At 36.6% G+C, this 27,482-nt stretch overlaps 1 protein-coding gene across 2 annotated transcripts; it reads left to right on the forward strand.

Moving 5' to 3' along the window:
* The first annotated feature begins 171 nt into the window (after window positions 1-171).
* AAMDC (adipogenesis associated Mth938 domain containing) lies at window positions 172-26,680 on the forward strand. Of its 2 annotated transcripts, none has more exons than XM_010973457.3 (4): window positions 172-298; window positions 7,627-7,776; window positions 24,446-24,541; window positions 26,506-26,680. In XM_010973457.3, exons 2-4 carry the CDS (start codon window positions 7,645-7,647, stop codon window positions 26,644-26,646), a joined length of 369 nt encoding a protein of 122 aa, XP_010971759.1. In that variant the 5' UTR covers window positions 172-298; window positions 7,627-7,644; the 3' UTR covers window positions 26,647-26,680. The 2 variants fall into 2 exon arrangements, with proteins under 2 accessions (XP_010971759.1, XP_045364998.1); XM_045509042.2 differs by lacking the exon at window positions 172-298 and adding an exon at window positions 695-845.
* The last annotated feature ends 802 nt before the right edge of the window (window positions 26,681-27,482 follow it).

Raw genomic sequence — 27,482 nt, forward strand, 5'->3', positions numbered from 1 at the left:
ACTTCGGGTTTGCCACTGCCTCGTGTGACAGGGGGAATGAAAACAAAGGGATGCGGGGCGAGGAGGAGGCGGGCTGGAAGCTGGGAAGGCGGGACTTTTCAGGAAAAGTGACCAATAGGCTTGGAGGGGGCGGGGTTTCGCTCGATGACTGGCCGAAAGGCTTATTCGGGGCGGGGCGGGGCGGGGCGGGGCGGGGCGGGGCGAGTGGGGGGAGCGCCTAGTGAGACCGCCGGAACAAAGGTGAGAGGTAAAGCACGGAGACGTTTGAGATCGCGGCTCCTCGGAGAGAGCGCGTTGGGTAAGTTTTGGGGAGACTCCCGTTACTGAAACTGGGCCACCAGATGGTGGAGGAAGTTGAGAGTGAATAAGAATCAGAAAAAGAGAATAGAGAGAAAAGCAAGATTCTGAGAGAAAACTGGAAAGGAGAAAGGTAGAGAGGTACCGTTACTTAGGGGTTGGGATAGGACCGTTGTACGGAGAAGTCTCTGGAAAAGTTTGCTGAGGGATGCTGCTGAAGAATCGCACCTGTGCTGGAAAAGCAGCGTCTGAGGACTCGCGGAGACGAGGGCCTGATGGAACGGGTCTCTGTCGGAATCACCAGTCTGAGGAGTTGGGGCCCTACTAGGAAATCACGGTCTGAAGGGACCAGGATCCTCACAGGGACCGAGATGTGAGAGGACAGGGCCCTGCTGTGGTTGCCAGGGTGTGAGGAGGAGGGGGTAGGACTGCACTGAGGGCGAACGTGTTAGGAAACTTGGTGCAAGGGCAAAAAGCTTGTTAGAAGACAGGGTTCTGCTTCGTTGGGGAAAACGGAGTGTTCACCCGCAAAGAATCTCAGGAAAACCGTAAGTAATGCGAAGTAGAGTGTGCAGCTTGAGAAAAACCATCAGTAATGCAAAGTAGAGTGTGCAGCTTGAGATACAATGTGCATTATGGTTAAAGAGCCTGAGCTTCGGAGTTCAGCCAGGCTTGAATCCTAACAACTGCTTCAGGACATTGTGAAAGATTTTTTCATTTCTTTGAACTTACGTGAAGTGGGGGTGATAATAGTACCTGCATCGTAGGATTTTACTAGATAATTCACAGTAAATTAATTGTCCTGGCACATTGTAAATACTTTAAAAATGTTAGTTGCTACTACTGAAGAAAGGAGTTCCTAATATTTAGATTTAATTTACACTGTATGTAATTTAAAGTTTACTACTTAGATCCAAAAATTTCAGTGTACATTTAAAACTTGTATGTACTTATTAAAAGGTATAATGTGAACCATGTAAAATAGGACAATTTACAATTAAAGGAAAATTTTAAAATATATGGGCAAGTAATTATATTGGGAACAGAGAAAATGATTACAATTAAAAATTGAATTCTGTTCTGCATTTCTAGGTAAAAAAGGGAAAAACTAGTAGTCTATCATACTCATTATCCAAAGAAAGAATATTTATTTATCAGGAGAAAAACATCTATATTGTAAGAGAAATTTATAACCTAGAATACTGAGTCCTAATCTCAAGTAATATACAAACCCTTTATAAAAGGGAAAAAATATTCTTTTGAAATTTACAAATATTGAAAATTCCAGTTTAAGAAATACTGATGTAATTAAAGTCTATACAGCAATGTGAATGTACTTTGTGCCACTGAACTATACACTTAAAAAATAGTTAAAGTGGTAAATTTTGTGTTTTGTATATTTTACCACAATAAGCAGGTAAAAAAAAAGAAAAGTCTTCTTTAGGAAAATACCTACAGTGATGAGTTATCATACCAAAAGAGAAGTTCTAATTTAATGTGTGATAAAATATCATTTTAAGCAACACTGAAATGAAATGCAAAACTAAACTAAAACATATATTATATAACACAGGGAATATAGCCAGTATTTTATAATAATAGCTATAGATGTAGTATAATCTTTAAAAATTGTGAATCTCTGTGTTGTACACCTGAAACTTTTATAATGTTATACATCAAGTATACCACGTTTAAATTAAAAGAAAAAAAAAGACTAAAACATTGGTAGAACTTTCAAACTGCCAAGTATATATCGCTTGACCTGGGGACCTGAAGACCTCAGTTTAAGAAAAATCTGATCCAGGATACATCTTTTTTTTTTTTTTTTTTAACATTTTATTGAGTAATAGTCATTTTACAATGTTGTGTCAAATTCTAGTGTAAAGCACAATGTTTCAGTTATATATGAACATATATATATATTCATTGTCACATTTTTTTTCACTATGAGCTACCACAAGATCTTGTTTATATTTCCCTGTGGTATACAATATAATCTTGTTTATTCTGCATTTTAAAATCCCACTCAGGATACATCTTAAACAACAGTTTTGCAGGAAGATACAAAAATTCTTCCTAAGATCATAGCTTAATTGACCTTAAACAAAAGGTAGGTACACAGTATTAAATAAAATCATATCTTTGTGAATGAATTTTGATGGAAAGAACCTTCAAACCAAAAGAAAGATGTAATTATATCATTTTGTGAATGTCACCCCCCACCCCTTTCCTTTCTATCTCTTTGCTTTCAGCTTTTCAAGCACCTCACCTGTTCTCCCGTGGGGTTGTAAAAATAACTTTCTAAAAAAAAGCTTTATACAATTTTCTCTTTTCTTTTGTCAATGCTCACACTGTTATTCAATGGGAGACTGATAAATAAGGTTACAGTTTCTGCCTTTTCTAATCAAGATTGTCATTAGAACAAAGTCCTTGGGCATCAAAAGTTATATCCAACCAAAAGATAAGAGATGGTTTACTGCAAAGCAAGGTTTAGGTCATATCTTCACTAAGTCTGTTCTTGGAAAGAAAATAAATGATAAGCACCCATAATACCACCATCTCTTCTTTCCTTGCTTTGGCTAAGAAAATTTGTGGCTTACAAGAATCTAATCCCAGGTTGTGTACTTAAGTAATTGAGTTATGTATATTAGATTAGAAGGTAAAGATAGAAAAAGAGTGGCTTTTAAAAAATAATCTGTTATTGATTTATTGGTACTGCCACAAAGAAGCCTTTAAATAAGCATTAAATTACCTACACTCAGTCTTTATGACTAAGAAAATTTTAAAGATAATTGAAATTCTTTTAGAGAGAAAAACTTTAATTTTTCACTCACAATTATTGACTAGTTTATTCAAAATACCAAAAAGAAACAACCCAAATGTTCATCAACAGAAGAATGGAAAAATAAATTGTGATACAGTCTTTCAACAGACTACTACTCAGACTGATACACACTTCATACATATTACAACTTGGGTGAATCTCAAAAGTATTTTGAGTGAAAGAAGAAAGACATAAAAGAGGAGGTATTATACAAATCCATCAATATGAAGGTCTAACTAATCTATGGGAATAGAAATCAAAATAATGGTTTCTTTTGAGCCTGGAAGGGTGTTGACTAGAAAAGTGCACAAGGAAATTTTCTAGATATATGCTGTCTCATACTTGGCAAGTTTATACACTTGTGAAAATTCACTGAACACTAAATAATATCTGTGTATTTAATTGAATATAATTATGCTTTTTAAATTTTTTTATTGATTTATAATCATTTTACAATGTTTGTCAAATTCCAGTGTAGAGCACAATTTTTCAGTCATATGTGAACATAAATATATTCATTGAGACATTTTTGCTCTGTGAGCTACCATAAGATCTTGTGTATATTTCCCTGTGCTATACAGTATAATCTTGTTTATCTATTCTACAAGAATATAATTATGCTTTGATTTTAAAATTTAATGGCTTAGCTTTCAGTTTTTCCAAATTGCATTATAACAGTCTGCCTTATAACAGAATAATTTATACATATTTCTGTTTCCCCTGCATATTATCTTTGTATTGTTACACAGTTTTTTTTTTTAACAGATATTGTAAGACTGGCAAATATATATTGAGGTGAATTGGATTCAGCTGTGGGGCCAATTTGGGAATTCCTAATCAGTGATAACCAAATTTACTTAGGTTTGTTTAAAACTCACTTTTGCAAGAATACATCTAGAAGTATATGGATATGTTATATGCAGTGAGAAAGCTATTAAGTGTCAACAGAAATAGGAATCTATGCTCTTCAAGGTAGTTTCGTAGGAAAATATATGAAAGTAAAAAGAAGTAATATAAACAAGATTTAAGCCAGCCATTTTCTGGCTCTTTCTCTTAATGATAACTGAATTCTGTGTTGCAGTAGAATTCTGTTCATTAAAGAAAGCACTTTTAGAAGTGTCTAGCCATCTTTTTTGTTGAGAGTTATGCATTGATCTATTCTTATTTCTTAAGAGCTTGGTTGAGACCAGTTTCCCTGATGAAATAATTATTTTTACTGAAAGAAAAATTATGTTGTCTTTTTTGTAGAATAGAAATGTACAAGTTCATCCTAATAATATGGAAATTCAAGGGACCCAGAATATCCTAAACATTTTTTAAATGATAAACAATGTTGAGGGTCTGACATTTCCTGGTTTCAAAAGTGCCTACAAAGCTACAGTAATCAAGACTGTTTAGTATTGCCATAAGATAGCAACTATGGACTGAATTGTGTCTCCCCAAAATCTGTATGTTGAAGCCCTAATCCCCAGGGTGACTATATTTGGAGACAGAGCCTTTAGGGAGTTAATTAAGGTTAAATGAGGCCATGGGGTAGGGCCCTTATCCCATAAGACTGGTATCCTTACAAGAAAAGGAAAAGACACCAAGAGTGCTCATCAACAGAGCAAAGGCCTTGCAAGGATAAAGCAAGAAGGAATCTATCTGTAAGCCAGGAAGTGAGGTCTCACCAGAAACCAACCCTGCTGGGACTTTGCTCTTGGATTTATAGCCTCCAGACTATGAGAAAATAAATTTCTGTTGTTTAAGCTACCCAGCCTGTGTTATTTCACTATGGAAATTCTAGCAGGCTAAAGCAGAAGTCCTTCTCAATACTCACAGCAATTCATTATACTTCCCTTATACCACTTTTCAAAACTTACCTTGTAGTTTTTAAGTTACCTTTTAAATTTTTTTATACTTATTTGTATATGTCTTCTCTCCTCTAGTGCAATATTAACTCCTTAACAGGAATCATGTTTTATAAATTTGTGTCTTCCTCCCATAGCACCAAAAACAATGTGTTTATGTCCTTTGTTACATAATACATTTAAAAGATGGATGTTCAGAGGTTGAAGCTGCAAAAATTGATTAGTAGTTATTAATATTAGGCAGAAGTATCACTGATATTGTCTTTATTTGGAGAGTAAATTCAGTTTAAGGACATGTCTATAAGTGCCAAATTGTCAAGGGGTGGACTGTGATGGTTAATTTTATGTGTCAACTTGGCTGGGTTATAGTACTCAGTTATTCAATCAAATGCTAATCTAGATGCTACTATGAAGGTGTTTGGAAGATGTAGTCAACATCTACAATCAGTTGACTTTTAAATAAAGGAGATTATCTTCAATACTCTTAGTTGAAAGGCCTGAAAAGCAAAACAGAGATTTACTTTAGGAAGAAGAAATAATACATTAGTACTGCAACAACAGCGTCTGCCTAGAGTTAGCAGCCTGCCGGCCTGCCCAAAATGAACTGGCCAATTCACAATTGCATGAGCCGCTTCCTTGAAATAAATCTCTTAACTGTGTGTAGTCTGCTATTTCTGTTCCTCTGGAGAACCCTGACTGATATAAGCACCTTTTAGTAATTGTACTTATCAATGCTAGAATTCCCATTTAATTCTGTTTGAAATGTCTAACCTCTTTATTGAGATTCTATAATCATTGAGTCACTGCCATCATAATTTTTTAATTGAAGTATAGTTGGTTTACAATATTATATTAGTTTTAGGTGCACAGCATAGTGATTAAGTATTTTTATAGATTATACTCCATTAAAAGCTATCACAAGATAATGGCTGTAATTCCCTGTGCCATATAGTATATCCTTGTTGCTTGTCTGTTTTATACATAGTATAAAATGCCACCCCCTCTAATTTGCCCTTCCCCTGTCTCTTCATAATTTTGATTAATTCTTTATAAATGGTTTCCCTTACTTTTTTGAATATATTTATAATAGCTCCTTTGAAGTCTTCGCTAAACAAACATATGGGAATGCTCAGATAGTTTCAGATGAGGTATAAGGGTCACTTTTTTTTGTTTCTTCACATGTCTTGTAATTTTTTATTGAAAACTAGGCATTTAATTTTTTTATTTTGGGGGGAAGCTAATTAGGTTTCTTTATTTAATTTTAAAGGAGGTACTGGGGATTGAACTCAGGACCTCATGTATGCTAGGCATGCGCTCTACCACTGAGCTATACCCTCCCCCAAAACTAGGCACTTTAGATAATATATTATAGAAAGTCTGGATTTGGATATCCCCCCCAACATTGTTGTTCTTAGTTTGTTTTTGTTTAGTCACTTGCCTAAACTAAATCTGTGAATTCTGTCTCCCATGCAATGTGTGGCCCCTGAAATCTGTATTCAAGATTTTTTTTTCTTGGTTTGATTTTTAAGCTTGGTTTCCTAGAGGTCTCCTCTGTGCCTGCATAGCTTAGTGTCCAGCCAAAGATTAATCAAAGACTGTTTAAACACTCAAGCCAGTTAGACTTACCTTCTCTCCTGATGGATCAGCGTATGCACTGGGGAGTATATTCAATGTTCAGGCTGTTTTCATTTCTTCCCTGCCTCTTACATTCTTTGGAGTCCTCTTGAGCCATCTTACTTCTTCACTTTACATGTTCTGTAGGCTCCACTGGCCCAGAACATTTGCATGACTTAGGCCTACTCCTGTCTTTGTTGGTATGCTCACAGTCTTTGTTTCACTCTGGATATATAGAGAGCTTATCAAGCCCCCTATGGCTGTGTCACCTCTTGGGGGCTCCTTTCAGATCCCTGCCTACTCTGACAATCCATCTCTTGCCTCATACAGGCTCACAATATCAAGGAAGCTGAGCCACCTGCCATGCACATTTACTTGCCACTGAGTCACCAGTTTAACTGATAATGCTCTAAATCAAGTGAGCCTCCTCTGATTATAGCAGCAAGACTTGGTTTTTATGTCCTGCCCCAACCAAGTTGAACTTCTGTGCCAACGGAACTGATGTAGGAGCATGGGAGTAATCCCAGGCAAGAACAACAAAACATCTTACTTTTTTTTGGTGAAAATCAGTGGTTTTCATGAATAAGTACTTCTTAGAAGGTAGTGTGCCTTTCATATTTTTTCCATAGTGCCAAATGTTTATTTTGACAGTTTTGTCCAGCTTTATAGTTGCTTTTTGAGAAATGATTTGTCACCCTCCTCACTCCATCGTGCTGAATTAAATATCCACCTTTTAATTTTACCTCACAAAAAATATCCAAAGAATTCCCTCCAGAGTCTGAGAAGTAATTGTAGTATCTAATTTCCATGGTTGGATGATTTAGGATCCCAAGAATAACATTTTACTTTTTAGACCTCTGGAGGAGAAATGACAACCACATAAATGAGAAAGATGCTTCTTAACTCGTAGAGGACCAGGGCTTACTATATTTTGTATATAGTGTTATATTTCAAAATATATTTTATATGTAGTATAGTTTCTATATTTTGGAGCTATTTCAACTTTATAACTGATTTAGTATATTTTTCTTTTAATTTCAGAGTTGAGTTAAGTTCCTTATGACTTCCCCTGAAATTGCTTCCCTCTCATGGGGGCAAATGAAAGTACAAGGCTCTACTAAAATCTATAAGGACTGCAAAGTGTGGCCAGGGGGAAGCCGGGCTTGGGATTGGAGAGAAACAGGAACTGAGGTAAGCTATTAGTGTATGGTTGACACTGCATAAAGCAGACCAAGGATTTCCAAACTCCTAAGCCATAATGACCAACTTTCAAGTGAAAAGCAACTGTCTCTTTCATATTCTCCCCCCACCTCGATATAATTTACATACCATTAAACTCACCATTAAACTTTTAAAGTATGCAATTCAATGGACTTTTTGGTCATAACCTTGTATAATAGTTTCCATTACTAATTCCAGAATATATTACCCCACAGGAAACCACATGACCATTAGTAGTCACTGCCTGTTCTTCCCTCCCTCCAGCTCCTGGCAACTACTACTTTCTGTTCCTATAGATGTGCCTATTCTAGACATTTCATATAAACAGAATCATTCACTTCTCTTAAGTACATACCTAGGATTGAAAATTTTGGGTCATATGGTAACTCTATGTTTCACCTTTTGAGGAACTGCCAGACTGTTTTCCAAAGTAATTGCACCATTTTACAGGCAGACAGGTTTCGTTGTCTTTTCCCTTTTCCAGTTGGTGGATTTTTTTTGGGGGGGGGGGGGAGGTCATGCCTTTCACTGAAGATGGGTTTCAGACAGGTACTTTGCATAATTAGGAGGGGGTGTCACAATTCTAATGTCCTACCTTGCTCAAGCCTTGTCTCCTAGTCTCAGAATGCCTCATAAAAGACTATGAGAATGGCAAGTGTACCTGCGGTACTTCGCTATCAGTTCACATTCTGAGTTTCAACTCTGTCTTCACTTTTAGCCTCTGGGAATTTCCATTTTCTTTTTGCAAGCTCAGCTATACATTTCAAGGGATGTTTATTTTTATCCAGCATTTGTAGGGATTTTGTTTAAGGAAACTTTCCAGATGTTATAGTTTATCCCCTTGTTCTGCACAGTAAGGAGTCATACCTACGTAGTCAGGCCCCATATAAAGAGAGTCTCAACACACACTCTCTGTTTATGCCTTGGTTTTGAACTGCATGCACTCATTGTTTTGATCCAGACTCCTAGTTGCTTGTTAGCTACCAACCTGGATCTTAACAAAAGGAATATACCTGGATTGGTAAAAGGAGTAGGAGGCTTTGAAGTGACAGAATGAGAGAAGGCTGAGAAATAAGAAGCCATAATGCTTGTGAAGCAAATGTCTCCATTGGATTGTTTCATAAAGTAAAGCTGGAGAGGTGCAAGAGTAGGCAGTGGTAGAGCTGACAGAGTGTTGGCAGAGCTAAGGTTACATTTTATTCGGTGGACAAGGCATAGCCATTTCAGATACTTAAGCAGGAGACTGATGTGACTGGCAAAGATTATCCAGACTATGGGTTTAAGATATATTGTAGTACCAACTTATGAGTGTGCCACATTGGAGAGATTTTTTTTCTTCAAAAATGGACTTAACACTATATATTATATTTTTCCCATATAAGACTATATTAGTTAATATTACCATTAAGCTCATTTTGTAATCAAGGAAACTTAAGTACAGAGAAGTTATACAGTTGTTCAAGCACAGAGCTTAGAAAAATCTGAAGTCAAATAGTCAATCCAGGTCATATTCTAACCTTCTTTCCCGTTCCTTTCTACTACATCATGATTTCTCTTATAAACTATAACATTAAAAAATACAAAACTATAAATGATACTATGTTTCATTTGTTTATAATTTTTTGACATAGTGGGTTTACAATGTTGTGTCAATTTCTGGTGTACAGCATAATGTCTGTCATACATATACATACATGCATTCCTTTTCATATTCTTTTTCATTATAGTTTAAAATAATTGAAATACTTAGGTATAAATCTAACATAATATGCAAAGGGTCTGCATTACTAAAACTATAAAACTGATGTGAGAAATCTCAGTAAATGGAGAAATTTTATGCTCATTGATAAAAAATTATACAAAACTGTGAAGGTACCATTGATGATAATTTGAAAATAAGAAATGTTTGCTGTAATGTTTTTATCTTGTTAAGTTTCATTTGTCAGCAGAATACACAAGAAGAAATGTTCTAGAACTAGTTGGAGAAAGAAGAACTGGGAAAGATGAGAGGAAGCTGAAGTGTTGAACTAGAACTCATCTGCGTTGAGGCTAAAGGACATCAGATTAAAGCTATTAAGCCTCAGAGTCCTCATCTGCAAATGGAATAATAACATTACCCACCTTATAGAGCTGATCTTAGGATTAATGTACCGTGCTCAATATGGTGTAGGCACTCAATAAGAGAAGCTGTTATTGTTAAGTTGGTAGTAGTGTAGGTGGAGATCAAACAGCAAATTTGAAAACTATTGAAGTGAAATTGGCAGGATAAGGTGGTTTCTTAGATTTCGCAAGTAAAGGAGAATTCGAATGTAGATAAGTGGGTATATGGTGGTGCCATTTATTGAGATTGGGTATATCAAGAGGAGGAACAGTTATGTTTGTGTTTGGGGCATAGGTTGGGTAGAGAAAATGATTAATTCTTTTGGAATATGTTGAGCTGAACTTACATTAGGGCAGCTAGATAGAGATACTTAGTATATATTCAGACTCATAGGTCCAGGCACTGTCATATTTTAGCTAGATAATCTTCCAAGTTATTTAGCCTCTCTGTACCTCAGTTTCACCATCATAAAAGGAGAATAATAATATCTGTTTGTCATCAGTTGATACAAGAGTAATACATGGGTTGGGAAGAAAAACTTTAAAAAATGCATGCCACTTGCTATCATGCAAATTCATTCTTTCCTTTTTCTCTATCAGTATTTCTCAGTGTGATTCATGGATCTCTTGCATCAGAATCACCTAGAGACTTGTTTAAAATGCATATTCTGTATCTCTCTCACTCCTCCCAACTACTGAATCAGAATCTCTTGTGGGTGGGGCCTGGAAAACAGTGTATTTCATGTGGTTTCTTTGAATACTAAGTATGTTCATCTTTGTAAAGCATCCACCACAGTGCCTGTCACATAGTAGGTACTTCATTTTTTTAAAGTTAATTTTCTTCTCCTCCTGAGTTATGTAGCACAATGCCTAGCACATAATACTGCTCTACACTATTCTGCTATAGACTATTAGTCTTTCCCAATGTAACTATAGAAATAACCAAATTACTTTTCTATCTACTATTAAAATGACCAAATTACTTCTTTTAAAAGAGGCTTGGTGGGGAAGGTATAGCTCAAGTGGTAGAGTGCATGCTTAGCATGCACGATGTCCTGGGTTCAATCCCTAGTACCTCCTCCAAAAATAAACAAACCTAATTACCTCCCCACCCCCTGCCAAAATAAAATAATAATACAATAATAAATAAATTAAATAACTTTAAAAAAAGAGTCTTAGACATGACACACTCTGATTTGTACATCAAATCCTGCTTAATAGGCAATCCTTGAGGGGATTAAATGCATAAGAGTATTTGGGGGATTTCTTATTACTTTGGACTACTACGTTTGTTTATTACATCACCTGATGGAGGTATTATCTCTGGTTATTCTTTATGCTCTAAGTATACATTAGTATCATTCAGATATTCTTTTTAATGAACTACCCAAAACTTACTGATGTATAATAAGAATTTATTATCATGCTTGTAGATCTAGCTAGAGCAGCTCCACTCCAAGCTGCACTTGGCAAGTTGGCTGGGTGGCTCTGCTCTATATGTCTCTTATCCTCCATGGACCAACGAGCTAGCCAGGACCTGATCTTCTCATGGTGCTAGCTGATGTTCACAAACAGAAGCTCCACTGAGCAAGTACATTTCAAAGCTTTGCTTGCCCTGGGTTCACCAACATCAGTGTTCCACGTCAGCAGGGCATATAAGTATATTTTGCCCACATTAAGAGGGGAAGAGGAGTAAATATTTGCTGAACAGTCATCCAACTATAAAAATATTCAATCACATGTTGTCCATCTGCATATGAGTTGTTCCTTGGGCAACTTAAACTGAACACATCCAAAGCTGACTTCATTTTCTTGTCCCTGCCTTCCCACCCCTCAAATATCCAGGTATCTTCTTGTGTCCCCCATCTCCATTAATGCTGCCACTATCCACATGGTCACCAGAAGAGAACCATCAAAAACAATTTTTATTTCTCCAATATTCTCCACCATATCCAGCAAAGTCCAATTGTTGATTTAGCCTCAGCAAGGTCTTTCGCGTTTACTCCCTCCTGGTGCCCAGTTCTCTCGCCTGGACTATGGCATCAATCGCGTACCTGGTCTTCCTGTCTCTTATTCTATCTTTTTCAGGCCTGTCTTCTGTTATAATTTCTAAAAGATAGAACTGGTCATGTCACTGCTCTGCTTAGAAAACTTTGAAGGCTTTCCATAGACCTCAAAATTAAGCAAAAACTCCTTAGGATAGTGTTCAGGACCTTTTTTTAAAAAATGATACAGTTCCAAATTTTCTTTTCAGTGTCATCACCTATATTTCATAACACACATCTGAAGACCTAGCTATTCCATACCAAATGCTTACTCCCTTACAAACCTACCATGATCCTTCATTCTCTATACCTTTGCTAAAACCATTTCCTTCACTGGAAATGACCTGCTCCCCTTTGTACCTGTTGAAATCTCATATATCCTTCAGTTCCTAGCTTTTGTTTTACCTTCTCTATGAAGCACTTCCTGATAGTCCATGTGATAATGAATTGCTTACTCCCTTCTCAGTGTTTCTGTAATACTTTGTGCCTCTATTTCAGCACTTAGTGCCGCTCACCTGTATTATTCTGAGTGTGTATTTATGTGTTTCCCTCACTAAGTGGTGAACTCCCCAAGGGCAAGAACTGTGCATTAACACAGTGCCTATAAAGTAGGAACTCAATAAATGTTGGCTGCACTGAATTTTTCATTATAAATGTCGTTAAAAATATTTTTATTTTCTTTGTGACATTCCCTCTGAGGTAGGTTAATGTTGTGATTCCTTTTTTTATTAGTTTAAAGGATGGAGAGGCAGAATATATAAGTGATTGCAGAATGGAAATATCAAGAAAATTTATTATCTTCAACCAGTATCCTTGAAATAATAATTACTACCACCTACTCCCAAACCTCTACCAATCATTAAACAACTACCGTGTGCCTGATTAAATATAGCTTTTCCAAGGTCACACCATTAATAAGCTTTGGAACCAAGATTTGAGCCTGAGTCTTACTATAAAGCCCATAGTTTTCTGCTGTTACATACTGTCCTCATTCATTTCTGTCCTAAAGCAGTAACTGTCTTATTGGATAAGAGTTTTCTATGTGGAAACATGTATAGGTCTTTCATTTATATATCCCTTTGTTGGGCTGAAAGGAGACAAGGAGGAAGATATGGCAAAAAGTGTAAAATTAAAAGAAAGCCAAACCAATTAGCAGGTTTGGGTAAAGAGAACCAAAGTAAATGTGGAAACTTTACTCCAACGTTTAATTTTAAGCTATGTTAAACCTACAAAACAACTGTATGAATATGATAAATACCCATATACCCTTCCTTAAAATCCTCAAGTTGTTAATACTTTACCATGTTTTCTCTCTGTAAACACAACACGCACACTTTTCTCCCAATCATTTAAGCATAAATGACAAATATTTTAGCATTTCTTTCCTAAGAACATGAACATTCTCCTACATAGCCATAATATCATTATCACAAAAAAAATTATCCTTGATATAATAATATTACCTGTCTTTCAAAATGCCATATCCCCCCAAATGCCCTCTACCTGTCACTGGTTTTGTGGTTATATTTTAATATATAATACAGGCAATAGGTCTAAAGTGTAACATAATTCTCAGAGACTTGTCCATTTGACCAGACTAAAGGATCTTGTGCTCAGGACACTGCTACCTAAGGAAAGATAGATGAGCTGAACTGTCCTGAACCCTTTCTGCTTTTGTATTTGTTTGCTTTTGCTGTGTTTACCAATTCACCTTCTAAACCTGGTTGACATGGAAAGCCTATGTTGAACCTCTCCCTCCCTTTTAAAATTTTGAACCTATATAACAAATTGGAAAACATAATAATGAACACGTGTATACCATCAGCCTAGATTCACCAGTTTTAAATATTCTACCACATTTGCTTTATTTGTCTCTCTGTGGCTTTCTCCTTCCCTCTCTCTCACTTAGAATAATACCCTTTAGGTACATCCATGTTGTTGCAAATGGCAAGATTTCATTCTTTTAGTGTTTTCATTTTCTTTGGAAAAATACCCAGAAGTGGTATTGCTGGATTGTATGGTAGTTCTATTTTTTTTTATTTTTGAGGAACATCCATACTATTTTCCATAGTGGCTGTGCCAGTTTTTATTCCCACTGACAGTGCACAAGAGTTTCCTTTTCTCTACATCCTCGCCAACACTTGTTATTTGTTGTCTTTTTGATAATAGCCATTGTGACAGGTGTGAGTGATATCTCACTGTGGTTTTGATTTGCATTTCCCTGATGGTTAGCGATGGTGAGCATCTTTTTGGCCATCTCTGTGTCTTTGGAAAAATGTCTATTCAGATTCTCTGCCCAATTTTCAATTGAGTTACTGTATTTTTGATGTTGAGTTGTATGAGTTCTTTGTATATTTTAGATATAACCTCTTAATAGATATATCATTTTCAAATATTCTCTCCCATTCAGTAGGCTGCCTTTTGGTTTTGTTGTTATTTCCTTCATTGTGCAAAAGCTTTTTAGTTTGATGTAGCTATGTTTGTTTATTTTTGCTTGTTTCCCTTGCCTGAGGAGACATACGAAAAACTGTTGTTATGACTAATGTAATAGAGCATACTGCCTATGTTTTCGCCTAGGGTTTTTATGGTTTCAGGTCTTAAATTTAAGTCCTTAATCCATTTTGAATTTATTTTTGTGCATAGTGTGAGAAAGTAGGGACTACATCAAATTCAAAAGCTTCTTCACAGTAAAGAGAACAATCACAATAATGAAAAAGCAATCTAGGGAACATGAGAAAATATTTGCAAACCATTTATCTGAGAAGGGGTTAGTATCCTTGCACAAGGAACTCCTACAACTTGATAGCAGAAAAACAAGACAAAACGAAACAAACAAAAAACCCCAATTAAGAATGGGCAAAAGACTTGAAAAATTATTTCTCCAAAGAAGACATATATGTGGTCACCAGGAATATGAAAAGGTGCTCAACATCACTAACCATCAGGGAAATGCAAATCAAATCCACAGTGAAATATGTCACATCTGTCGAGATGGGCTATTAAAAAACAAACAAACAAAAAGATAGGTGTTGGTGAGGATGTGGAGAAATTGGAACCCTTGTACACTGTTGCTGGGAATGTAAAATGATTCCACTACTATGGAAAATAGTTTGGGGATGCTTCAAAAAATTGAAATCACCATATTATCCAGCAATTGTACTTCTGGGGTGGATATATGCAAAAGAATTAAAACCAAGGTCTTGAGGAGGTATTTATATTCCTCTATTCATTACAGCATTATTTACAGTTGCCAATATATGGAAGCAACGTAAGTGTCCATCAACAGATGAATGGATAAAGAAGATGTGTATATGCACGCACGCGCGCGCACACACACACACACACACACACACACACAGTAATACTATGCAGCATAAAAAAATGAAATTTTGTCATTTGCATCAATGTAGATGGACTTGGAGGGTATTATGCTAAGTGAAATAAGACAGAGAAAGACAAATACTATATGATATCACATACATGTGAAATCTAAAAAATAAAACAAACTAGCAAATGTAACAAAAAAGAAACAAGACTGACAGATATAGAGAACAAGCTAGTGGTTACCAGCAGTGAGACAGGTAGGGGATTAAGAGGTACAAGATGCATAAGCTACAAGGATATACAATACAACACAGGGAATATAGTCAATATTTTATAAAAACTATAAATAGAACATAACCTTTAAAAATTGTGAATCACTATGTTGTACACCTGAAACTTATCTTTATAGACATTTTATATTTAGAACATATTCCCACTTAGGTATACAATCAGAATATTATGTTAAAAAATTTACTTCAGTTATCTTTGTTGTTGTTGTTGTTAACATGTTTTTTATTGAGTTATAGTCATTTTACAATGTTGTGTCAAATTTCAGTTATCTTTATATTATCAGTTTGATACACAGTTGGGTTCATTTGTTTCTGTTGGCATATAGTTTTAAGTGTCTCCCTCTTTCTCTTATTGTTGATATACTTTTTTAATATATAAAACATTTACATAGTTCAGAAGTCAGAACTATTTAACAAGGTACATTTAGAAAAGCCTCACTCCCTTCCCTAATTTTTCCATCCCATACCTACTTCACTCTAATAAGTAACTATTTTTATTAGTTTTTGGTTCATTCTCTCTTTTTTTTTAAATAAACAAATACACACACATACATATGCACACATCCACAAACATATTTTTTTCTTATAGCCCCCCTTTCTTTACATAGAAGGTAGCATAACTTTCTCCTTTTTTTCTTTTTCATTTAACAATATATACTTAAAATCAAAATGTCCATTCATAAGAGACATTCCTTTTTATTTTATACAGCTACTGAGTAATCCACTGTGTGAGTGTAATGTTGTTTATTCGGTGTATCCTTTGGATAAGCACTTAAATTGCTTCCAATATTTTGCTCTTTAAAAAAATACTACAATGAATAACTTTGTGCGTTTATATTTTTTGTATTTTTAGATGTATCTTTGCAGTAAATTGTTAGAATGAGGATTGCTGGTTAACGTATAGGTGTAAAAATGTAGATCTTTTAGATATTACTAAATTCCCCTTTTATAGCACTTATACTATGTTTTAGTATTACTAACAATTTATGAGAAGGTCAATTTTGGAATGTAGAAATGATTAAATTTGTTAGTAAAAAAGGAATAGCATTCCTTACTGCTTTCTTTATTCAAGTCAATATTGAAAAACAGAATAGAAGATGGGAGCTCCCAAGAATGAAAGGACTTTAGTGGTTTTTCAGACTCTTTCAGAAACCTCTCTTGAAGCTCAATCTAACATCCAAAAATCATTTTAGTATGTACCATTATCATTCAGTATTTTAAAATATAGAGCTGACCTTAAACAACGTAGGGGTTGGAGTGCTGACCTTTCCTGCAGTTGAAAGTCTGCTTATAACTTCTGACTACACAGTTTCTCCACATCTTCAATTCTGTGTCTGAGGAGTCAACCAAATGCAGATCATGGAGTACTGTAGTATTTACTATTCAAAAAAGTCCACATGTAAATGGACTGGTGCAGTTCAAAGTTGTGTTGTTCAAGGGTCAACTATGTAAGGATTACTTACTGGGTGCCAGGCATTGTCCTAAAGATAAATTACCTGTCTTTGACTTCAAGGAGTTTTATGGGAGAATTAGGCAAAGAGACAACTGTGATAAGTGCTATTATATGTGAACCAAAACAGGTACAAAAGGAACGGACTACCTGGGTGAGTTAAGAGGAGTATTCTCAGAAGGTGTGATCTTTGACCTGATTCTTAAAAGGAATGTTTCCCAGGTAAACTAGAGAACTAGCTTACAGGCCAGGAAAATAAATGCATAGACAGAAGGGTGGGGGAAATGCTAGAGCAGTTTCACAGGGAGGGCTCTTCAATTGGTCATCAATACCTACAAAACATTTATTTCTATAGAGGACTCCGATATCACATTGGTGGTTGAGGTTAGATGGACATGTAAGGCCCTTCCATGCCTTAGATTCAATCACTTTGATTATTGAGGCTAGTATGGTAGACTTGTGTCTTTTTTTGGGGATTAAATGTTAAAGTCAGCACTTAAGATTAAAATTGCTTATAGTCCAAATACTTTAAGAAGATCCTTACATATATTAGAACACACCAGTTATCTTCAAATAGAGGACCAGAAAAGTAGTTGCCTTGCATTTGGGGGTCCATGTTGTATGAAAAATGCATTTTGTAGTTTTGAACACTAGAAACACAGAGAGACAAAAGGTTCACACTGGCAGCAGCAACAATGAAATTGAGATGGAAGTAATAGTAGATGCATGTCTGCTGTCTCATGCTCAGCCCAGGGCATATGCTCTTTGAGTAGAATGGCTGAATTATCCTCACTATTCCAGCAGTTCTCTCTCTTTTCTGAAAACATAGTTGAATTCCCATAGGTAAGTATCCCTATATTACAGCTCCTCTGTATATGTTCTGCACATAAGACATGGTCCCTTATACTGATGTAGTACAGTTATCTCCCTGGTATCCATTCTACCCCAAATGATTTGTCTAACCAAATAGCTCAGGAACAGGTATGTGGATTATTTAGGGTAAAGGCCAAGCTGCTATTGAGGAAATCCCCAAATCCAGAAGATAGAAATGTATTTCTCTCTCTCTCTCACATACTAGTGTGGCCAGTCTAAGCTGGGGGCAGGAGGGACAGCAGGGGACCCAGGTTTTTCCTGTGTTGGTCTACAATCTTCTAGAGCATTTGAATGATGGGAACTGATTGTAGCCTTGCCTGAGTTCTAACCACGAAATGAAGGGGAATGAGAAGAAAAGTTCACGCCCGTTGTTTTAGGGCCCAAACCCAGCTGTCGGATCATTCCCTCTGTTCACATTTCATTGTGTTTTATTCTGTTGATAGCATAGTCATGCGGCCACACCCTGCTTGCAACGGAGAAAACAGTCTCTAGCTGGGCAGCCACATGCACCTGAAAAGGGGCAGAATGGATGCTGAAAGAACAGCTAGCAGTCTGCCACTATGAGATGTGAGGGCAAGTCTAATAATGGACTTTTGGATAGATTTCCACTCCTCTCAAGTAATAAAAAGCACATTACTAGACCACACATGTTTTTAATATTTTGATAATTTTATTTACATAAAATCTGTTGCTTTTGCAATCTGGTATATTTTATATTATACATTTTAAAACTTTATTCTGAGAAGGGGGCCATAAGCTTCACCAGATTACCAGAGCAACCTGTGGCATAAAAAAGAAGCCTCTGCCCTGGGAGCAGTAGGAAGATCACTTAAGGGACTATTAATTCAGGCAAGTGATAATAAGTATGTGACCCAGGCAGCATCCACAGGGGACAGAGTCCAGAGATCCTTTAACCTTCACTCAGAATCTGCTTTTATCAGCAACACAGCCAGATAACAGCATTGCTAGTAACATTTATGCTCATTTCATTTCAGCAGAAGGAAATGCTTCCTTGAAAGTATAATTTAGGAACGTCTTATTTTCGAATTTAACATAAGATAGGGGGAAATGTCCAAGCCATATAGGATGCCAACTTGTTGTTTAGCCATTAGCTGGACATTTTCCCACAATTAATAGCTTTCCTCCGAGAGAAAACAATAAACTTTTACGACCTCACATCGACATGTTATGGAAAGCTCTTAAAGAAGATGAACAGAATCAGACACTCACTAAGGACAGAGAGCCTTAGAGGTTTGCCCTGAGGGACTGGAAGAAGCAGAGGAGGAGCTGGTGGCAGGCTGAGGACATGTCAGAGGGCCACTGCTCCAATCATAGGCCTCTGCACAAGGCAGTGAGCAGTCGCCCACCAAGGCCCGGATCCACAGGCTGCAGTTATCTTTCAGTGCTCTGTATGTGACACCTGGGGCCTGCAGTTAGCACACAGCAGCCAAATTCATCACTTCAGTTCCACTGATCCGGCAACCCTGATGGGCTGTGGCTGTCTCCAGTCTCTGAATCTCCAGAGGATTATGGTTTTGCACTCTAGTGTGAACTTTCCCTTCATTTTGAGCAGTGTCCTTGTTTCCTTATACTAGAATGTGAGCTCTTAACAGTCTAGGGATCATGGTGCTTTTCAAAGTAGATACTATTCTTTGTTAAAAGAAGGAATCATTCAGTATTTCAGATAAATGCATTTACTTAAAGCAGAGGAAGCTCTCCAACTCTGATTTGTGATTCAGTTAAATATTTACCTTGGTCATTGCCCCAGAAAAAAAAAGTTAAGTTCTTATATCATAACTGTTCAGCTCAGGGTGGTTCTAGGATTGGTCATAGAGCTGTGGAACTAAAAAGGGTATCTAATCCGATCCTCTTAGATTCTTTAAGAACCAATTATTGCAATCAAGTGAAAAAAAATCCTACTTTGTTTTGCCTTTTAAAAATATAAGAACCTAAATTACTTTAGAGATAAAGAGTCTAATCTCCCCCAATCTCTTCTGATTTTTGTGGAGAACAGGGAAAGGTAGAAGCAGAGATACTCTTCAGAGCCACCCTGGCACTAGCTCTGCATCCTCTCCCACAATGAAAATGCACTATTGCTGCTGATCAGTTTTGTTCACTCTTGGACATTCCCTTCAGTGTAAGCTCATATAACTTAGTGTAAATTCCTTAGGAAGATGCTGGTGAGGTAAGTTAGAATATAAAAAGATGTGAGCAATTGGCTTTGCTATCAGCTGTGGAACACTCACTGAGTGAAGAGTGTCAGCAGTAGTTGCACACCCCACAGGGAATCAAGGGACATGGAGAAAGCCAGCAGAGAAGTGCTGCATCTGCTCCTGCGTTATGTAGCCACCTGGCTTCTACTAAGCCTTGTTCCTTTGGCTAAATAAATCAGGAAGCAGTGAGTACATATGTGTGCCTATACTGGTCTCTTCCTGCTAATTTATAACCTGCCTCTACTATACTTTTTTTTTTAAAAAACTTTATTTTAAAATTTCAGACTTACAGAAAAGTTACAAGAATGTTAGAAAGAATTCTCATTCCCCCCAGATTCAAATGTTAAGTTTATCATATTTTATCATCCTCTTCTTTGATACTTTTTTCTGAACTATTGTAGATATTCTACCCTTTACGCCTAAATACCTGTGTGTATTTCCCAAAACAGCAAGGACATTCCCTTACAACACAGTGATGAAAATCAGGAAATTAACATTGATACGATACTATTATCTAACATACAGGCCTTATTAATACTTTTCAAATTGACCTAATACACGTTATATTTACTTGTCATATTAATAGAATCATACAGTATATAGTCTTTTGAGACTTGCTTTTTACACTCAGCATAATACATTTTACATTCATCCAGGATGTGTATCAGTAATTTGTCCCTTTTTATTGCTATGTAGTATTCCATTGTTAGATTATATCACAATCTGTTTACCCGTTTGCCAGCTGATGAACATATGGGTTGTTTCCAGTTTCAGACTACTACAAATAAAGCTGCTATAGATGATTATTTAACATTGCTATATGAATATGTATAAAAGTTGTTAAAAGACTAAATCTTAGGAGTTCTCACCACAAGGAAAAAATGGTTTATTTTCTTTTATATCTATATGAGATGATGCATGTTAACTACTTATTGTGGTAATCATTTCATGGTATATGTAAGTCAAATCATATGCTGTACACCTTAAGCTTATACAGTGCTATATGTCAATTATATCCATAAGCCTGGAGGAAGGTCTAGAGTAGGAGATGCTGCTTCTGAGTTTAGGAAACAAGAGTAAATAAAAAGCTGCTGTGAACATTCATGTGCAGATTTTTGTGTGAATGTGAGTTTTTGTTTCTTTAGGAAAAACTTAGGATGTGATTGCTGAATCACATAAATACATGTTTATAAGAAAATGCCAAACTGTTTTCCAGATAGAACATGAAGAAAGTGATACGCAGTGAGACTCGTGAGGAGCTGGGAACTTACAGACCATCTTAAGGAGTCTAGCAGTTATTATAAAGGCATGAGAAGCCACTGAATGCTGTTAAGCAGAGGGTGAATTTAATGGATTTGTGTTTTGCAAAGATCCCTCTAGCTACAATTTGAAGAATGGATAATTGGAAAGGCCTAAAGTGGTTTTATGGAGGCCACTTAGAAAGTTACTGTAATAGGCTAGGTAAGTAATAGCAGCTTAGACCAGGGTAGTGGCAGTAGAGATGGAGAGAAATGGACAGGTCCAAGAGATAACAAGGAAGTAAACATCTGGCTAATACTCATGTCCAATCTTTTGGGGAAAATGTTAACTATTTCAACATTACACTTGATGTTTAGCTGTAGATTTTTAATGTCCTTTATCTAAAGAAGGTTCCCTTAAGTTTATTTTTAAATTTTATTTATTTATACTGAAGTATAATTGACCTACAATGCTATGTTAGTTCCAGGTGCACAACATAGTGATTCACTATTTCTATACATTATAAAATGATCACCACAATAAGTCTAGTTACCACCTGTCACCATATATTATTGACTATATTCTTCATGCTGTACATTTCATCCCTGTGACTCATTTATATTGTAACTGGAAGTTTGTACCTCTTAATCTCCCTCACCTATTTAACTCATCTCCCCTACTCGCTTCCCCTCTGGCAACTACATATTTGTTCTCTGTATCTATGAATCTGGTTTTTTTTGTTTGCTCACTTGTTCTGTATTTTAGACTCCACATATAAGAGAAATCATACAGTACCTGTCTTTCTCTGTCTGACTTATTTCACTTAGCATAATACCATCTAAGTCCATCCGTATTGTCACAAATGGCAAGATTTCATCCTTTTTATGACTGAGTAATATTCCATCATATATTTATACCACATCTTCTTTATCCATTCATCTCTTGATGCACATTTAGGCTGCTTCCGTATCTTGGCTATTCTAGTTGAGTTTTCTGAGACTTCTGATTTTTTTTTTTTTTTAATGGAGGTACTGGGGATTGAACCCAGGACCTCATGCTGAGAGCTTTTATTTTTTTAATCATACATAGTGAACTTTGTTAAATGCTTTTTATGCATCATTTGAGATGATTACATAGTTTTTCTTCTTTACTCTGTGGTGAAATACATTGATTTTTAAAATATTAAACAAACTTTGGATTTGCTAATGTTTTGTTGAAGATTTTCATTAAATGTTTAAAATAGAATTGGCCAATAAATTATATGTGCCTAGAATTTTCTGTGTGGAAAATTTTTAAATTATAAATTCAATTTCTAACATCTATAGGACTATTCAGATTTTGTTTCTTTTTGTATTTTTAATAAGTTGTGTCTTTCAAGAAATTTGTCCATTTCATCTAAGTTGCTACAGGGAAGATTCATGTCACACTTAAAATAACAATTACTGTGTACCTACAATGGGCCAGGCACTGGGCTTAAGCATGACAACTCTATGTGGTCATCAGGGTTTGTTCTTTTAAGCTTCAAGAACGTTGCTCCCTAGGTTATAGTATTATAATAAAGTGCATTAAATCAGAAGTTAAACATGTTTCTGTTCAAATCCCAACTTTACTACTTAGAAATTGTGTCATCTTGGCCAAAGTGTATTTAGTGAGCTTTAGTTTCCTTATCTATAAAACAAGGAAAATGGATGCTTTTGTGTTACTGTTATGCAGATCACCTGGAATAACTTCTACAGATGTATTATGAAAAATACAACTATAAACATGTAAGATATTCCAGGATTTAATAAAAAAACTCATATTTGCTCTATCTCCTCTAAACCATCAGCTTCTAGTCTGAAAAGCCCTCTTTAGTACATTTGTTGTCTTCTTGGTATATTCAGAAGCCCTTATCCTAGACCATCTCTAACTATGATTAGAATGTACCCCTTCCACAACCATTGCATCAAGGCATACTCCTACTCATACTTCAAGCTGCAGTTAAAACAGCATGTCATCCAATGACAATTTCCCACTCATGTTTATTCACTCCAAGATCCTCAACCGTATTTTATCTCACCCTATTGTACCTATTTCCACACGTTCACTAACCTTACCTGACTAAAACTCCTTCAGGGACTACTTGGTTCATCTCAGTATTTCCGGTGCTTAGTATAGGGCACAGTGTAGAGTCAGGGCTCATTAAATGCCTGTTGACTGAGTAAAGGATAGAGATAGACAAGTCAGGGGAGATAGGCTTTGTCTCTGAGCTTCAGTGCTGAGTGAGACCCTTGTGCAGACACATAATAGGTGAAGCCCAGTGGTTAGACTGGTATTTACCAAACTCTAACTCCTGTATTCCCTTTGCTGAAGTGGAAGCAGTTCAGAAGCCACCATCCTTTCATGTTGGATTAATGTTCATTAAACATCTTACCTTAAATATCCCTGGGAGAATCTGGGAAGACTTTACAGAGTGATAGGTAGGTTTTAAAGCATCAAAATTTTCCTGGAGTTAAGTGGGAAAGGGGCTCAGAAAAAGGAAACTGTGGAGATTTCCACATTTTGGCATGGTGTGCCTGTGCTTTCTTCTCCCACCTCATCTCCTTCCACTCCCTCACCTATCACTTACACTCCAGTCATACTGAACTACTTGCAGTTCACTGGGTTCTTCTTTCCTCTAAGCCTGAGTTCATGCTGTTCTGCACTTGGTATATAACTTGCTCCCTTGATTTCCTTTAAGCTGGCTAACTCCTATTTGTCCTTTAGGTCTGTTTAAATATCACCTCCTCTGGGATGCCTTCCCTAATCGCCTGCCCTGGCTCCCTAGGTCTGAATTAGGTGCTTTTTCTCTGTGTTCTCACAACACCCTGAACTTACTTCCTTGTAGCACTTGTAAAACTACTGAAATTTCATTTTAGTCTTCTGTATTTTTCACTAGACTTAGAGCTCCACTAGGGCAGCACTGTATCTTCTGTTACTCCTAGGGCCCAAAGAATGCTTGGCACAGAGTAAACCTCAATTTCTTCAATGAATGAACAGGTGAATGAATGAATCTCAGACGAATGCTGATTGCAAAGAAAGATTAAAAGAGCAGGTTGCTGGTGTACTTTCTCTTTCCATGCCCAGCATTCTCCTGGTGTGCAGCCTGCAGATGTGGAGGAAGTTGTTGAGAAGGGTGTGCAGACCCTTGTGATTGGCCGAGGGATGAGTGAGGCCTTGAAGGTAAGTAGTGGTGAGCAGAGCATTCCTGAGAATATGTGGTGAGCTCCTGGATCTTTACCTTAGAGATATATCCTTCCTTGGAGGTCATCTCTATATATCATGCACCCTCACTTGGCTGAGCCAGTGGATGGCCCAGGATAAAACAGTGACTCTTCCTTATGATAAGGGTTGGAATCTCCAGTCTCTATCTAACCATAGGCCTGTGTTGTTTCAACTATTTTTCAGAAATTCCTCAATCCTGGAATTTCTCAATTCTACAGCTATCAATATTTGGCTCTTTACATATTTATAGTATTTTCCATTTTTACAGTACTTTTAATTTTTTTTTCCTTGGGCACATTCAAGTTAAGCTTTTTTTTTCCCCTTTCAGAAAAAAAAAAAAAAAAAGATTGGGGGAAAGGTATAGCTCAAATGGTAGAGTGCATGCTTAGCATGCACGATGTCTTATGTTCAATCCCCAGTACCTCCTCTAAAATAAAACCTAATTACCTTTCCCACCCCCACCAAAATAAAATAATAATGATAATTAAATAATAAAAAGATTATTTTATTTACTTATAGAAATAATACATGCTTATTGTAAAAGAGTCAAAGTAGAAATCTAGAATTTAAAAGGTATAAGATTTCCCTCTCCCAGTCTCCACATTTTATCTGTAACTGCTCCAGTTCTGTGCATCTGCAAATGTATATACACTTAACACATACTGATATATATGTTTTTACATAAATAGGCTCACACTATACATATTGCTCTGTAACTTTTTATTCAGTTACATTATTGCATTGTGGACAGCCCTTCACATAAGTATATAGAGGTCTACCTCCTTCTTCCCTTTATATAGACGTCCTAAAATCCAGTTCCCTACTGATGAAGGTGCCCTTATTTATTTATATTTTTTTAGTTTAACCTAGTTTTTTCCTCCATTAAAATAATTTCTATCTGTAAGGCTACTGTTACATTACAAAATTGTTCAAACATATAAAAAAGTAATATAGGGCATTCTGAAAAACACTTCACTCAGAGTTCTTTCTGACGAGGCAGAGTCTAATTAAAATCTATTTAAAATAATATTCAGGACAAGCCAGAGTTGAGAAAATATCCAATAATAGCTGCCACTATTGAGAATCTTTTATACAAATTCATTTACAAATATTTACTCAAGCACCTTCTATAGATCAGACATTATTCTAGGCTCTGGAGACAAGATAAACAAGACAAACAAGGGGTTCGAGGCCCTCATGGATAATAAAAACAGAAAATTTCAGATTGTAATAAATGCTGTGAAGAAAATGGTGGCTTAAGAGGAGCTTCTCTAAAATGGGGTGGTCAAGAAAGGCCTTTCTGAGAAGACATTTGAGCTACAGTATACATACATTCATTAGTTTCATCCTCAAACCAACCCTGTGATTTTAAGCATTATTATCTCCATTTTATAGGGGTGGAAATTCTGGTTGAGAGACTTTAAATAGCTGTCCTAAGGTCTGTGGGTTAGTACATGGCAAAGTTAGAATTTAGACTCAGGTTGGACTGACTCAAAACATTGAACACTTACATGCTAGAGATTTTACATACCTTAGCTGAATTAGTACTACCAATCCTGTGAGCTAGGTATTATTATCCCTATGTATAGACATGAAAACAACGGCTCAGAAAATTTAGGTCACTTACCCAAAGTCACACTGCTAGTAAAGACTTAAATTCACCACTGACTCCAAAATCCATGCTCTTTACAGTTTCCATTTCACCTGAGCTGTATGCACACATTTTATGATACTCTGTCAACTTCTTATAAGCCTTTTTAACTTCTTGGGGCTCACTGCCAAATTCTGGACTGGTGACACACTGGGTGATTGAGGAGACAGTTGTCACTGTCCAATTCTCTAGAATAGATCTGCCCTATGGCAGGAAAGGAAACCCTGGCAGCCTTTCCCCTTAACTTACTCATCTTTTTCCTTCTTTCCAGGTACCCCCATCAACTGTGGAGTACCTCAAGAAAAAAGGCATTGATGTGCGGGTCCTCCAGACAGAGCAGGCAGTAAAGGAGTATAACGCCTTGGCTACCCAAGGCGTCAGGGTGGGAGGGGTGTTCCATTCCACCTGCTGATGGAGACTTAAGAGAATAAATCACTAAGCAGTGATGCCTGTGACTATCACTCTTACCGCGTCCATACCAGCCTCCACAAGCATTTCTGAACAGGTCCTGTGCTAGGCTTTGGGATACATGGATGACTTAGGCAAGGTGCCTGTCCTAGGGCGGATGTGGGGAAATGGCTCAAAATCAGGGGAGGAGACAGATGTTTACCAAAGTTTAATATTGTGGTAAATGGTAGGCCAGAAGTAAGCACAAATAAAGGCAAAAATGAAGACAGCCTTCTGCTTTGAAGTTTGAAGGCCAAAGAAAAGTTTCAGTGCATTAAAATCACATTACAATTGATTCTTAGGAATGTTTAACCAACAATTCAACCAATTTTTATTAAGTACCTTATATGCCAGGCACTGCTACAGGCTCCAGAGAAGCAGCAGTAAAAGTCTTGTCCTCTTGAAGCGTATATTGTAGTGGGTAAAATAAACAAGTAAACAAATAAATACATAATGTAAGTAGAATCTGTTATGAAGAAAAATAAAGAAGAAGAGTGATGGGGGCTACTTCAGATATGTGGTCAGGGAAAGTCTGTGCAATGACATACAAGCAGCACCCTGAATGAACTGAGGGAGCACTTCAGTAAAAGTCAAAGGAGCTATGCCTTGATATGTGGGATCTAGGCAGGCCGTCCTGCTAACTAAACCTGAGCCTTGCTAGACAGTTCTATCTGGGCCTCAGATTCCTTCATGATAAAATGATGGGGCTAGACTAGATGCCTCTGAAGGGTTCCTACTGGCAGAGATAGTCTTTGTTCTATTAAACCAGGTGGCTTTTATGAAGCCTCACAATAGACTGAC

This window comes from Camelus bactrianus, chromosome 10, assembly GCF_048773025.1.
Source record: "Camelus bactrianus isolate YW-2024 breed Bactrian camel chromosome 10, ASM4877302v1, whole genome shotgun sequence".
NCBI lineage: Eukaryota > Metazoa > Chordata > Mammalia > Artiodactyla > Camelidae > Camelus > Camelus bactrianus.

Excerpts from the sequence above, each read along its gene's own strand:
- AAMDC (XM_010973457.3), top strand. The coding sequence starts at position 7,645 with ATGACTTCCCCTGAAATTGCTTCCCTCTCATGGGGGCAAATGAAAGTA. Across the intron at positions 7,777-24,445 it reads GGAGAGAAACAGGAACTGAG|CATTCTCCTGGTGTGCAGCC; the intron begins GTAAGCTATTAG and ends TTCCATGCCCAG. Across the intron at positions 24,542-26,505 it reads GGATGAGTGAGGCCTTGAAG|GTACCCCCATCAACTGTGGA; the intron begins GTAAGTAGTGGT and ends CCTTCTTTCCAG.